The sequence below is a fragment of the Monodelphis domestica genome, chromosome 6 (assembly GCF_027887165.1).
Source record: "Monodelphis domestica isolate mMonDom1 chromosome 6, mMonDom1.pri, whole genome shotgun sequence".
NCBI lineage: Eukaryota > Metazoa > Chordata > Mammalia > Didelphimorphia > Didelphidae > Monodelphis > Monodelphis domestica.
The window spans coordinates 73,359,707-73,373,362 of record NC_077232.1 but is presented as its reverse complement, the minus strand read 5'-3'; the positions used below and the strand labels follow the sequence as shown (position 1 = coordinate 73,373,362).

General features: G+C 41.4%; 1 protein-coding gene across 4 annotated transcripts in view; it reads right to left on the bottom strand.

Annotated features, from left to right (window-relative positions):
- The window catches only part of DNAAF9 (dynein axonemal assembly factor 9), a 169,263-nt gene that overhangs the window by 115,027 nt on the left and 40,580 nt on the right, over positions 1-13,656 (bottom strand). For all 4 annotated transcript variants that reach the window (XM_007497284.3, XM_056802255.1, XM_056802257.1 and 1 more), the window contains 4 exons: positions 12,520-12,644; positions 11,631-11,727; positions 10,573-10,679; positions 4,794-4,871 (listed from right to left, as the gene is read on the bottom strand). In XM_007497284.3, the coding sequence (XP_007497346.2) occupies positions 4,794-4,871; positions 10,573-10,679; positions 11,631-11,727; positions 12,520-12,644 (407 nt within the window). The remainder of the gene's footprint in view (positions 1-4,793; positions 4,872-10,572; positions 10,680-11,630; positions 11,728-12,519; positions 12,645-13,656) is intronic.

Here is a 13,656-nt window from a genome sequence, read left to right as displayed (position 1 = left end):
AGAAAGCAGTCAGATTTTAAGGTTTATCATTTTAGTATAGTATAGATATTTTAGGATAGGGGTTACTTTTAGGCATAGTGATATAAATTTAGATTTATATTCTCTATTTTCCTACCTCCCATTTCCTATCCCTACTTCTCCTGAGAATAAACGGTTTTGTGGTATACTAAACTGCTTCCAGCCTTCTATCCATCACCTACAAATTAGTATTTACCTCATAACAGCTTTATCAACCTCCAACATGATATTTATTAGCTATAACATAGGATAAAGGAAAAGGCAAGGCACAGAGCAGTCCGAGAGCTAAAAGAACCAAGCTGGGAAATATCACAATCACCCTCTCTTAAAGATCCCTAGGGACAGAGATTCCACAGCATCACTTAAGGATCATTCAAGGCTTATTCTATTAGCCAAGAAATTTTTATGTTCAACCCAAATTTTTTGTCACTGTAATTATAATAAAACCAGCTTAGCATCTACCTCATAAAATAAACTTCACAGACCCAAGGATAGCAGTCTAGTTCTACTGTCATAGGCACATAGGCATGAGATAGGCATTACTTTTGAGATCATCAGCCATCTAATCCAACACACTCATTGAACGGTTGAGAGAATGAATGCCCAAAGAGGCTGAGTGACTTTACACAGGTAGGCACCACTCAGCCTTCTCTTAGGCAAGCTTAATATGGCATCAATTCCTTTTCTGTAGCACTGATCATTCATCTCTAGTAATACTTTAATTAGTCTTTTATGTAGTATCTTTGAACAAGAGTTACAAGAGGCAGCTGAGAGGCTCAGTGAATAGTCAGGTCTAGGAACAGGAAGTCTTGGATTCAGGTCTGGCCTTAGGTACTTCCTAACTGTGTGACCCTGGGCAAGTCACTGAACTCCCATTGCCTAGCCTTTACCACTCTTCTGCCTTGGAACCAATATACAGTATTGATTCTAAAATGGATGTGATTTTAAAACAAAATGGCATAAAAGACTCTAAAAATTTAAGTTACAATATAGTTTAACAAGGGTCTGACTAGATTCTTTGGAATGTCATTCCTGTTCTCCAGAACACTAATAATCTCCTACAAAATTGAAGATCACCTAAAAGAAATGATAAGTATATTGTAAAATTTAAATTAATATCCAATAACTCCAAGTATTACATTTTACAAGATTTATTAACAATCACTTGAAGTAGAAGAAATAAAAGCACAAAAGTAAAAGCCTGAGTAAAACCCACTTTCCCAGACATGATCAGAGGAAAAGAGAGCAAGGGGCAGGGTCACACACAAACTTTATCTCCAAAACATCAGGACGTAACATCAGAACGAAGGTGGTATGCCGGGAGAGAGAGTCCTGGGGTTCAAATTCTAATCATACAATAGAATGAACTCTACGAACTATTACTGGAGGACATTGTTGACAACTACCTCTGTGGGTCTACCCTTCATGTGAAAAGTTAATCATGCCTAGGATAACCTCCTAATGAAATATAGTGAAGCCATCCCACCTCCCCTATGCTTAGGACTCCTAAATATGAGCAGCTGTAAGGATGTAAGTTATTAGAGCCAAAGCTCAGAAGGGCAGGGAGAGAGAAGCCAAGAGTAAGTGAAGATGTCAGAGACTGTATTGAAGTAATTGAAGATTGTCAAGGGATGGCTGCTCTCTCACCCTGTTCTTCTTGCTTACACACATGTATGCAAACTTTAATAGATAGCTCAGATATGATGCCATTTTGTCCAAGTACAAATGCAATATTCATATAATGTAGACAACTAGAGTCAACTAGGTCAGATGTGGAGGGGGAAAGACCATCTTTATCACAATCAAGAAGGCTATATTTAAGCAACCATCTTAGCCTGTTATATAGGTCAGAAAATGAAAAAAAAAAAGTGGGACCTAAATCCATTAACAAAATAAGTCCCTTGGCCTTCCTACCAGTGCAAGGAACTCCAGCTTCAGATATAATATTCTTTGTCTCTCCTATAATAAGTTCCCCATTGATCAAAGAAGAGCCACGGAAGAGAGCTAGGCAGGAATAGCTCCCAGTGCTGCCCATTTGGGCAGTCACAATAAGGAAGGCATGGCGGCAGTCAAAGGTCCCTTTGGAGCTTTCACCAGGCTAGTTAGGCCTGACCAATACAAATTTGATAAGAAATCTGCCAAATGGGCTGCATGCTCAAAACTTCCAACCCAAGAAAAAGTTGCTCCTTAGGAACTTTTCTCTACCCTCAACTAAAAGCTAGTTGGAAAAGAATGGAAGGTATTGACTGTGCAAATGGTACCGGGAGAGAATACCTACAAAAGCAAAAACACAAATCACATCTAGCCTGCGAGGCTGCCCTGAAACGCAATTATTGACTGGAGCCCCGTACTCACAGAACTGACGGGGGAAGCACTGGGTAATTCAGCTATTTGCCATCATTTACCATAGATATGCGAGTTATTATTTAGCAGGCAAAGGCAAGTCAATCCTTTTGGAGCCAACGCAGTGGCTCTGAATCTCCATGGCCACTGAGGGGCAGTGCTGAGCCACCTCCCCCGGACATCCTTTCCACACCAGTCACACTATCTTCCAACTGGAACTTAGCTAGTCAATTAATTGCCTGTGCTTCTAATGACAAAATCGAACAAAGCTTTCTCCCAAGCCAGTTTAAATTCTGGCTCTCACACCGTCCCGCCCCATAAGACCTTGGGAACTTTCCTAGGCTAGCGGATCTACACACAGCCAGTTCTCCATCAGCACCTGGTTTCTGGATAGTCCCCTTTCCAGAAAGCAGGACTAGGAAAAAGATCCGAGGCAGCTGAAAGCCCAGGCTAGCACAGGAAGCCACAGAGACAGGCATCCAAGGCCAGGTAGGAAGGAACTTTTGAATGCAGGAAAGATTTCCTTTATAGTTTTCTTAGACCCTTGTTTGTATTTTATACGACCCCGAGATGAAGAGGCCTCAGCTGGAGCTTTCTACAGAAAGGACCCTATTGTTTCTTTTTTAGGACAGATAAGGGCCACTCCCCCATTCCTATCTCTACTCCTTATCCAGACATTTTTTAAACCCCTACCTTCTGTCTTAGAACCAATACTGTGCATTGGCTCCAAGGCAGAAGAGTGGTAAGGGCTAGGCAATGGGGGTCAAGTGACTTGCCCAGGGACACACAGCTGGGAAGTGTCTGAGGCCAGACCTTAACCCAGGACCTCCTGTCTCTAGGTCTGACTCTCTATTGAGCCACCCAGCGGCTCCTGCCCAGGCTTTTAAGGCCTTTTTTAACCCAAAGAGTCTAGAGTTCTAACAGAGGTAATTGAGATTGACTTATTAGTCAATTCTCTATTCATGTCCCCCAAAGCTCAAGTGGCCTTGGTCCTAGAATATTACATGCAGACATGCTTGAGTTCTGAAGTCTCCTCTAACACTGACAAGCACGATCACCAGCAAGTCAACTCACTGTTGGGTACCTGAGGTTCTTGAGCTGCAGAATAGAACGACCTAACACAAATAATAGCTGCCATGTTGGCTGTGTTTTGGTGCTTGCCTTCCAAGGGCTCCATGTGCTTTCACATGCTGTGCCACATTCAATCATCATCCTGTCATTGCCAAGGGACAGGGGTGGGATTAAGGGAAGGACCCTGGAGTTAGAGTCAGTGGGCCTTCGATAGAATTCCAAGTCTGCTCAATGCCTGCATGGCCTTGGCCCATCACCTCCCCTTGGGCCTCCGGTGTCTCATCTATAAAATAAAGGGGTGGGATTAGATCATTCCTAAATCCTATGTTCTTATGGTCCTTACCAAGAAGTGGGGAAAATAACATTTAACATTCTCCCCATTTTACCAAGTCAAAGTCAGGAAGAGTCACCCAGGACTTGGGTGGGTCATCAAAAAAAAGCCAGGTCTCCTGCCATCCAGCAGTTACAGTCAGCTGTCGTATCAGTTTCCTCAGTTTGTGCTCTCTGAGGTGCCCTTTCTAGGATTATCAAAGCAAGAAAGCACTCCATGAAGTGCTCTCCTCAAATCACTATTTCCATGTGAATGGCTGAAGAAATTCCTTAAGTAGGAATTTGGGACATGAAGTTGTGGATGAAGCAACGTCACTTGACGATGAAATAATGGGCAGCAAAAACTAGCCAAAGTCTAGGGAATGACAATTATCTGCTCTGTGCCTGTGGAAAAGCTGAGCATTATGCTATATTAGAGGAATTATTATGCTATAGTAATAAAACAATCTGAGAAGTACAAAATGAAATGATGAGTATAAAGGATTCAAAGAAATGTACAAATTACAAAGACCTATATGAAATGCAAAGTGAAGGAGAATTTGGAGCAGTTGGGTGGCTCAGTGGATAGAGAGTCAGGTCTAGAGACAGAAAGTCCTAGGTTCAAGTCCAGTTTCAGACATTTCCTAGTTGTGTGACCTTGGATAAGTCACTTACTACAAATGCCTACCCCTTACCACTCTTTTGCCTTTGGAACCAATGCTTAGTGTTGATTCTAAACCAGAAGGTAAAGGTAAAAAAAAAATTAAAGAATGAAAGTAGAACCCAAAGGTTTTGACAAGCCACAGACAAACCAAAAATATCACTTGTCTGACCTCAAACAGGCCACCAAAATAGTCTGCTCCCCAATACCAAATTCGGCATCCTGGCAATTATTAATGGCTATGGTCTGAGATAGACATCTAAGGAGCAGCATATTCCACTGCTGAACTAAAGCCAAGAAAAAGATCTGGTCATCTCTTCAAGACCAGCCTCCCCTGTGAGTACATTATCTGGCACTGGTTTGGGAGTCATGTAGAGTTCAATTCCATTACCTGGGATAGCAAAGTCTCCAGTGACACAGGATCCATCCGGCTGTATGCTTTCCACAAATCCGCACTTACATCCTGCAGCTGAAACAGAAAGGCAAAAACAGGGAGTCAATATTGTAAGAACAACCCATAAAAACTTCTGTTCTGTGAGAGAGTCCTGGAGCCCAAAGCCCCAGTGTGTTCCCATCTCCTGCAGGTTTTGTGCCACACAGGAAAGGCATGGCAACTAAGAGTAGTGACCAAAATAATGAAAGCTGATTTTTTAATAAACAGACCACAAATTACACATCTACAGGAAGCCTGTCTACTTCAGGAAAGTCATCTTAGGAGACTCATTCTAAAAATAATAATGATTCTAAATGCTCAAAGTATTCTGGGAATTCTTGAACCACCCTAAGACCTGTCAAGTGTATTATACTGATTATCCTCATTGGTACAATCTTGGTCTCTCAGGCATGGATTTGAATTTTGGGTATAGCCAATATTTTCAAGAGAAGTGAAAACTAGGGAATAAGGTGAATGGTACCAATATTTTTTGGGAAAATAATCCACTTATACTTTTGGGACTGGTTTTCTTGTGTGGCTTATAAACTGTTACAGAAAGTGATTTCCAAAAATGTGTAATGACTCTGTGTGTGTGTGTGTGTGTGTGTGTGTGTGTGTGTGTGTGTGTGTGTTAAAATAAGCTTTCCCAGATGACTACTTAGTAGTATGGCTGCTGGTCCATTTGTTTCCAAGAGGAACCAAAATGACAAGAATGCATTTATATGGAGATTTGAGGTTTGGTGATGATATTCACCAAAATAGATGAAAAGAAAAGACCACTGAGGGGAAGTATAAGATGGCGTTTGACTAAAGCAGTGGCTAGATTCAAATTTTACCAACTGGATTTCCCTCACCCACACAAACACAGCCATTCAGTGCTTTAGTAGCATAAGCCAGGCACTAAGATTGGAGCCTTGGATGTGAGGCTTCTCTCCACTGGCACAACTCATACTTTTCATGAGTTTCTGCAATTGAAAAAAAATTCATCACCAACGGCCAACCTTCTGAATATTGTTAAAGCGGTCTCCAGACAACAGACACAGGCAGACCTATTAGGAGTCCTGGTTGGGAAATCACAAAGTGTTCAGCTGTCACTGGGCCTAAATTCAAAGATTTTCTGGCTTCACCTACACAGCATTGCTTGGCCTTCCAAAGTTTTCACTCCAGTAGTATAAACTTCAAGAATTCACCATGGTGTCCACACCATAACAGACTATTAGATGTAAACCTTTGTAAAGAACTTTTGTTCCATGATGATGGTTTTCCCACAATCAGAGACTAGGAAAAAAAGAGTCCAGAAATCTGGAAGCAAGGCACAAGAGTAGAAGTAGAGTTACAGTGGGCAAAAAGTAGGTGAATGGGGTAGAAAACAAGGAAAGTATATCTAATTTCATTATTTTATCATTATTTATTTTCCTTTTTCTAATCTAATTTATTAATGGTAATTGATGGCAACATAGGAAAACTTCAGTTATACATCTGCTCTATTGTGGGTCTGGGGTCCAAGGGAAAGCAGGATAAGCAAGTCTTTGTGAATGGGAGTTCAGAACTTATTGAAATCCTAAAAAGGAATCAAGTACTTTGTTCTCAGGAAAGCCAAGGTCACATACTGTTTCTTTTTCCCTTTAAAAAGAAATCTATAAGGTGAGTCTAATAACTATAATAATATCTTCAGAGAAGTTTGGATTGGGAAAAAAGTGGACCTATCATGTAGTGAGAGTAAAGGATAACCAGTGGAAAGTCCATGCATTCCACTGATATTTGAGCAATCTCAAGAACTAAAGGAAAGGCTCCTAGTCACACTAGGTGGACACAATATCTATAGCACCTAGCACAGGGCTAGTTGATTCATGGACTGATTTTAAATTGGGTTAATAATACCTGCAGTCTCTCCCTCCCTGCCTGCCTCCCAGGGTCAATGTGAGGATCAAATGAGAGATAACAGCTATAAAGCTCTTTGCTGATTTTCAAGGGTTGGCATACATGTCAGTTATTCATTTATGTGAAAAAGGAAAAAGCTCAGTGTCATTTCCAAAGGGAAATAACCATAAAGCTCTGCTGTGCAAGCCCAAAGGGCTACTGCCTCTGCCTTTGTGTCCTCCTGGTATGGGCTCTCCTGGTATGGGCACTTCCTAGCATCTTACAATTTTGCTTCTAACATGGGCTCTGGCTACCACTGTGGTTGGTGGGAGACTCTTAGCTCCTCTGAGCTCAGCTAAAAGCTGCTCTCCCTACTGGCACCTCTCACGTGCTACCTACACAACTTTATTACTAGACTGATAAAATAACTAACCTTGGGAAGAAGTTTAGAAATAACTCTTTATGTGATGCCAATGTGTGTCTGTCTTTTTTTTTTTAAAACTCCTATCTTCTGTCTTAAAATCAATACTAAGTATCAGTCCCAAAACAGAAGAGTGGCAAGGGCTAGGCCACTGGAGTTAAGTGACTTGCCTAGAGTCACACAGCTAGGAAGTGTCTGGATCCAGATTTGAACCCAGTTCCTCCCAACTCTGGGCCCAGAGCTCTATGCACTGAGCACCTTGAGCATGATGCTTATATATTTCATACTACAGGATACCATGATGAGGCTCTGGGCCAACAATGTCAAAGATCATCTGAAAAGATGGGAGAATTTTAGCCTAGAAAAGAGAGAACTCAGGAATGGGGGTGGGTAGGATCTAATAGATCTCCAGGCATTGGAAAGGCTGTCATGTTGAAGATTTTATTCGTTTGTTCTGTTTGGCTCCAAAGAGCAGGACCAGGAGCCATTGGCAGAAGTTTCAAAGAGGCAAGTTTAGACTTGGTGTTAAGAAGAAATCGTTCTGAGCAATGAGAGCTGGCGCTTACTTGAGGAGTTGCTGGGTATCCCCAAAGGAAGTCCTCTGAGCAGGAACTAGATGATGAATTGTTGGGTATATTATAATAAAGCACTTTGGGGCACAAGTTGGACTAAAGGGTCACTGAAGTCCATTCTAATGCTTAAAGTTATGTGATTTTTGTCAACCATTCATACTTCTTCATGTCAGATCAGAGAACCATAGGCTTTTATTGGGAAATAGCAGATTCTGGGGTGGCAAGTGGATAGAGCACTGGACCTAGAGATGGGAGGTCCTGGTTGAAATCTGGATCCAGACACTTCCTGTGTCTGTGACCCCAATTGCCTAGCCCTCACCACACTTCTGGTTTGGAACTGATACTAATATTGATATTGATTCTAAGATGGAATTTAAGGTAAGAGTTTTAAAAACAAAAGACAAAATAGTGGGCTCCCCTTCATTGGAGATCTTCAAATAGAGGTTGATGATTGATCACTTTGCCAAATTTATTTTATTAATTATTTTTTGTTATTATTTATCTTATTTATTGAGGATTCCTCCTCAGAAACAGGTTAGATGAGATGGCAACTCTTCCAACTTTACAATTCTGTGATTCTGACTGAGAAAATACTAGGTTAATTGACTGAAAAAAAGAGGAGACATGACCTAGGCAGACCATGTCCTTTGGAAAACTCTTGAGATACAGTCATTGGCTATCCCTTGATTCAGAGAACCCAGTGAATAGTTCCATGAGTTTTGTAAACTGTGCCAATAATGCCAGCTTCTTAGGTTTAGCTTCTATGTAGTAAGTCTTAGTGTCCCCAGTCTTCTTGGTGTATTTGCTTGATTGTTTAAGATCCAGATTCAGAGAAATAATGGGGAATTTTTTTTTAAGAGATCATACATTTGTTAAGGGTGATATCAATAGTATTATCTGGATAAAAAAAGAAATGTATAATCTTTTTCTTTTTAAAACAAGAACAATGTAACCAGTTGTGCTGGATTTCCATCTTAGGGTTCCTGGTCTTGAAGAAGAAACCTAGCATGGGTGCAGCCAGGACCAATGTCAGTCCCATTAGGAATCAATTTTGGTTTAAAGAAACAATCAAAGTTAGGATCACAAGAAATCCGAACACTCAGGACTCTACAGTAAATCAGGCAAAGCGGAATGCAAGGATCTATGTTACAAAAATATTTATAGCAATACTCTTTTGAAGTCAAGACCTAGAAACAAAGAGTGTGCCCACCACCTGGGGAATGTCTGAATTATGGCACCTAAATGTAATGGAACATTATCATGAGATAAGAAATGATGAATATGAAGGATTCAGAGAAAAGGGGGAAGACTTGGATGAACTGATGCAGAATTAAATGAATAAGCCAGGAGAATAATTTACAAGATGACCACAGTAAGGAAAAGTCTTCATAATCCTGATCAACTCAACACAGTGACCCATCATGCCTTCAGAAGACTGATGACTGTCAGAGAGAGCTAAACAGTGCAGAATGAGATATATATCTTCAGACATATCCAACACATGAATTTGTTTTGCTTGACTACATCTGTTTATTACAAGGGAAAATGCTTCTTTATGAGGATGGGTGAGAATTGAGAGTGAGTAGGACAAGCAAAAAGAAAGAAAGAAAGATCAATAAAACAAAAATCAACAGAAATAAGTGAAAAAGTTCAGAAGGGAATTAAACAGGGTAATTTTGTTACTACCTTATTAAAATTAACATGTAGTTTTTAAAAACGAATTTTAAGAGATTTAAAATATACTTCTACTTTTAATCTTTGCATATTGCACATTACATACTGAAATGTTTGTTGATGATTTTTCAGTTCATAATGGATTTATAAGAGATTCACTATTTCACACACAATTTTTTCCTGTTCTTTGCTTATGGTGATATTCATGTTTGTCTGGTTCATAACCAAAAAGGGAAAAAATTGAAAAGCATATCTTAGAAAAGCCAAGCAAGCCCAAGGCAATGAAAGAAAAATGATGCTCCTTAGGACAGCTGCCCTTTTGAGTGAAGCCTGGCTTTGCCATGAGCTGGAAGCAAAAGAGAATAGTTCTTGAGCCCTATCAAATGAATAGTACAGTGTCTGAATTAGACTAAGTCTGGGAAAGGCCTGAAGAAAAAGCAGAAAGTCCCCCAAATTGGTCTGTATATGAGCTCCAGGAGTTGCTCCCTCTTCAACTTCCATGAGAATTTTTCTAACAGTCTTTTTTCCCTACAAAAGTTCTTTCCCTTCTGAAATTTCATATAGTACTTTGCCTGGACTTTCCCTATACATTTATCACACTCAATCTCTTGTCCTAGATGGGGGCAGTGAGGTGGCACCCCTATAGTGCACAAAAGGCCTGGAGTCAGGAAGACCCAAGTTGAAGTCCAGCCTCAAACATTAACAATTACTCTCTATGTGACCGAGGACAAGTCACTTAACCTCAGCTGTCTCAGCTTCCTCATAAAATGGGGCTAATAACAGCACTTGCTCCCTGCCCCCCTGGTGGTTGTGAGGATCAAGTGAGATAGTGATTGCAGAGTGCCCAGCTCACAGGAAGCTTTATATAAGTGTAGGCTGCAATAGTAGTTGTGCTCAGGAATCACCCCCTTTATGACTACCCGGGCTCCCTGAGGGCAGTCTTTGTGTCTTCATGTCTCCCCAGTACGGTGCCTCATAGGGAGGAAGCTCTTAGCAAATGTTTGTTGGAAAGAACTGAAATCTGAAAGGAATGGTTTATTGTAGAGAGTGGAGTCGGCCATTCAAACACACAGAAACTTCCAGTACCCTCCCTAACGTCCTACAGGACAGCAACCTCTTCTCAAGGGTTATGAAGATGCCGGGGAGGCCCCACCAAGCCCAGGGTTGTCATTTCTGCGTGTTGGACAAAGATGAGTATTTTTAGATGTACCTGATATTTCATGGTAAAAAATCCATCCCCACCGATGCCTTCAAGGGCAAAAGCCTGAACAATCGGCCACTTCTCCACCACAAACATATCGAATATCTGCAGGTGCCCTGGAAGAAGCCAAAAGAGGAGAGCCTGTTATATAGCTTGTTATCAGCCCTGATCTGGCCTCATCAGCCTTGAAGGAAGGCGTGGGTTCTGCTGGGACCTCCAAGGGATACAAGAGTTCTTTACTGTAGTTCACAAAGTTCTCATTCAGGGAAAATACCCCCGCCCCAAACAGAAAACCCAATGATGTCATCCCAGACTAGAACAGGGAATGGGAGTTCAAGAAGAAAAAAATGCATCAATATTCAAGATCCAAACAAGGCATTCAGAGGTATCCACAGCCTTATAACAATACCCCATGTGCAACTGGCGTTTGGGGTTGGGAAAGAGTTACCAGATTCTCTGAGAGTCCCATAGATCCACATCTCATTGTAATAAACGTTCACATACTTTTTTTTCCTAAGGAGAAAAGTGCCCAATAACTGTTCTGTTGCAGACATCTTGCATCATTTAGTAGATGTCATTATAATAGACTCGAGTTTGGCTTCTAGCCCACAGGAAACACGGTCGGCCAACTTCCTCAGTCCCAAAAAGGAAACCTGCCAAGCCAAAAAGATTCTTCCTTCCTGACGTAGGAGCCCTGAGATGAAACCTTGGAGAACACACTACTTTCCAGAGTTAGCCAGTGCCTTCCCTTTACCTTTCACGCATCATTTTAATGCCTGCCCCGGGTCAGCCTTCTCTTTGGAACAGTTATCCTAAGGACTTGCTTCTAATAAGCAAGCGCTCACCCAAGAAGGCCCCCATTTAAGCACTGTTTAAAGCTATTCAAAAAGAATGTCTGTGGCATAAATTCCTAAGCAGGCAGTTCTAGCTGCGGGTTAGCGGCCTACTGACGTGTTGCTTGGGAAACATGATCATTACAACCGAGAGCTCGCAGGAGGAAGAGGCCACAAGCGCTCTCCTGGCCCGCCCCGGGCTTGCACCAACACAGCTTGCAGCCAGCCACTCACCTTGAGAGCTGTAGGGAATGCCGATTCGACTACAGTCTCGAACCATGTCCACAAAACTTGCGATTTTAAATTCCTCAGCAGCTTCTTCATTTTCGTACTACAGAGAAAGGGAAACCAATGAATCTGAGAGCTAGTGGGTGACTAGAGAGAATGCTTTCTAGTCACAGAAGGGGAATGACTCACCCAAGGTCATCTAGCCAAGTGAGTGGCAGAGCAGGGATGAGAACTTGGTTCTCCCCATTCCAGGTTTCTGTAGCTTTCCTGGAGCCCAGACACAGGGCCTTGAACATGGTAGGTGGTTCATAAATGTTTGTCAGATGTCTGTATAAACGTCTGAGTTGACATAAATTTGTACTTGCCCTACTAAGTTGCGGGGGTCTGTTCTGGCTGTTGGCTGGCAGAGCCAAGAGCTCTGGGCAGCAGAGTCCCTACTCGGAGAAATGTACCATTGGGCTCTAGGACAGGAGTTCTTAACCTGGAGTCTACGAACTTTAAAAACAAATTTGATAAAGGTATTTCAATATAACTGGTTTCCTTTGCAGTCCAGATAAGGAGAGTAGGGACACCAATGGCCTCCTTCCGGCTCCCCTTCCTTCCATGCTCTCCCTCTTCTCCGGGACCTGCTGCCCAGGGAAGGGCACACAATTTGCTCCCTAAAGTGGCCCTTACCAGACAGGAAGATCTGAGATTTTGCCCAAAAGAAGATAAGCTTTTATCAACAAAGATAATGAATGTAAAGTGCTTGTAAATCTCAAAGCACTACAGAAATGTCTGCTATTATTCTAGGCCTTCCCCGAGATGCTAGATTCCCTTCTGCAGCCTTGTTTCCTGGGTCAGTCCTTCTTCACAGGAAGGATGCTCACGGGGTACAAGCCCATCATTTGCTCACCTCATTTTCAGTCATGCAATGAAAATGTAAGTTTCTCCAGTGTGCTACATAGGGCAAGAGATAACGGTAATTCACAGGATTGCAGTACAGATGAACACTGTCAGGTTTGATCAGGATAATTACATCTGTAAAAGGAACAGAGACGCAAGAGGCAGTATGAACAAAGTATGAGACATTCTATAAAACTCCAAAAGCTGAATGAACCCGTTGATTAATCATACATCACATTTCTTTTATACTTTACATTTAGCCAAATTCTTCACAATAAGCCCGAGAGCTATAGAATGTCTTATTTTTCCATTCTATGGAGAAACTGAAGCTCACTCAGAGAGATTAAGTGACCTACTCAGGGTGACAAAAGTAGGTAACAACTAGGTGGCTCAGTGTATAGACAGCCAGGCCCAGAGATAGAAGGTCCTGGGTTCAAATGTGGCCTCAGATACTTCTTAGCTGTGTGACTCTAGGCAAGTCACAACCTCAATTGCCTAGCCCTTATAATTCTGCCTTGAAACCTTAGCATCACCTTAGTATAAACCTTAGTATCTTAGAACTGATAGTTCGAAGACAGAAGCAGAAGGTAAGGGTTTTAAAAAGTGGATAACAGAGCCAGGACCTGAATTCAGGACTTCTGACCTAAAAGGTCTTCCCCCCCCCCCCAGATACCTCATTTCTTCCCACTGAGAATGAGAGTCTGAAATTTTATTTGAAAGCTACATTGTGACTATAGCATAAGAAAAAAAAAAAGCATTCCTTTTTCTCAATAAAATCACTTTTATGCTACCTGAGCATTTGGAAAATATTCTGTCAATTAATGCGGCAAGTATAAAAAAAGAGAAGCTGACAAATGGGGGAGGGAGAGGAACCTTTGGCATCAAATATTTCTGATGAAAGTCTCGTATCCAAGATCCAGATGGAATTGGTGTGATGGATATAAGACCAGGATCTATTCCTTGATAGGTAAGTGGCCAAAGGAGAGAAAGAATATAAAAGTAAACAAATGCAAATAATTAACAGTATTTTGGGAGAAACTATCTGAATCACAAATACTTAATAAAATGCCAATTAAAACAATTCTAAGATTCAGAAACAATGATAAAAAAAATGTAAATAGCTAATGTTGGCAGATCTAAAGGAAAA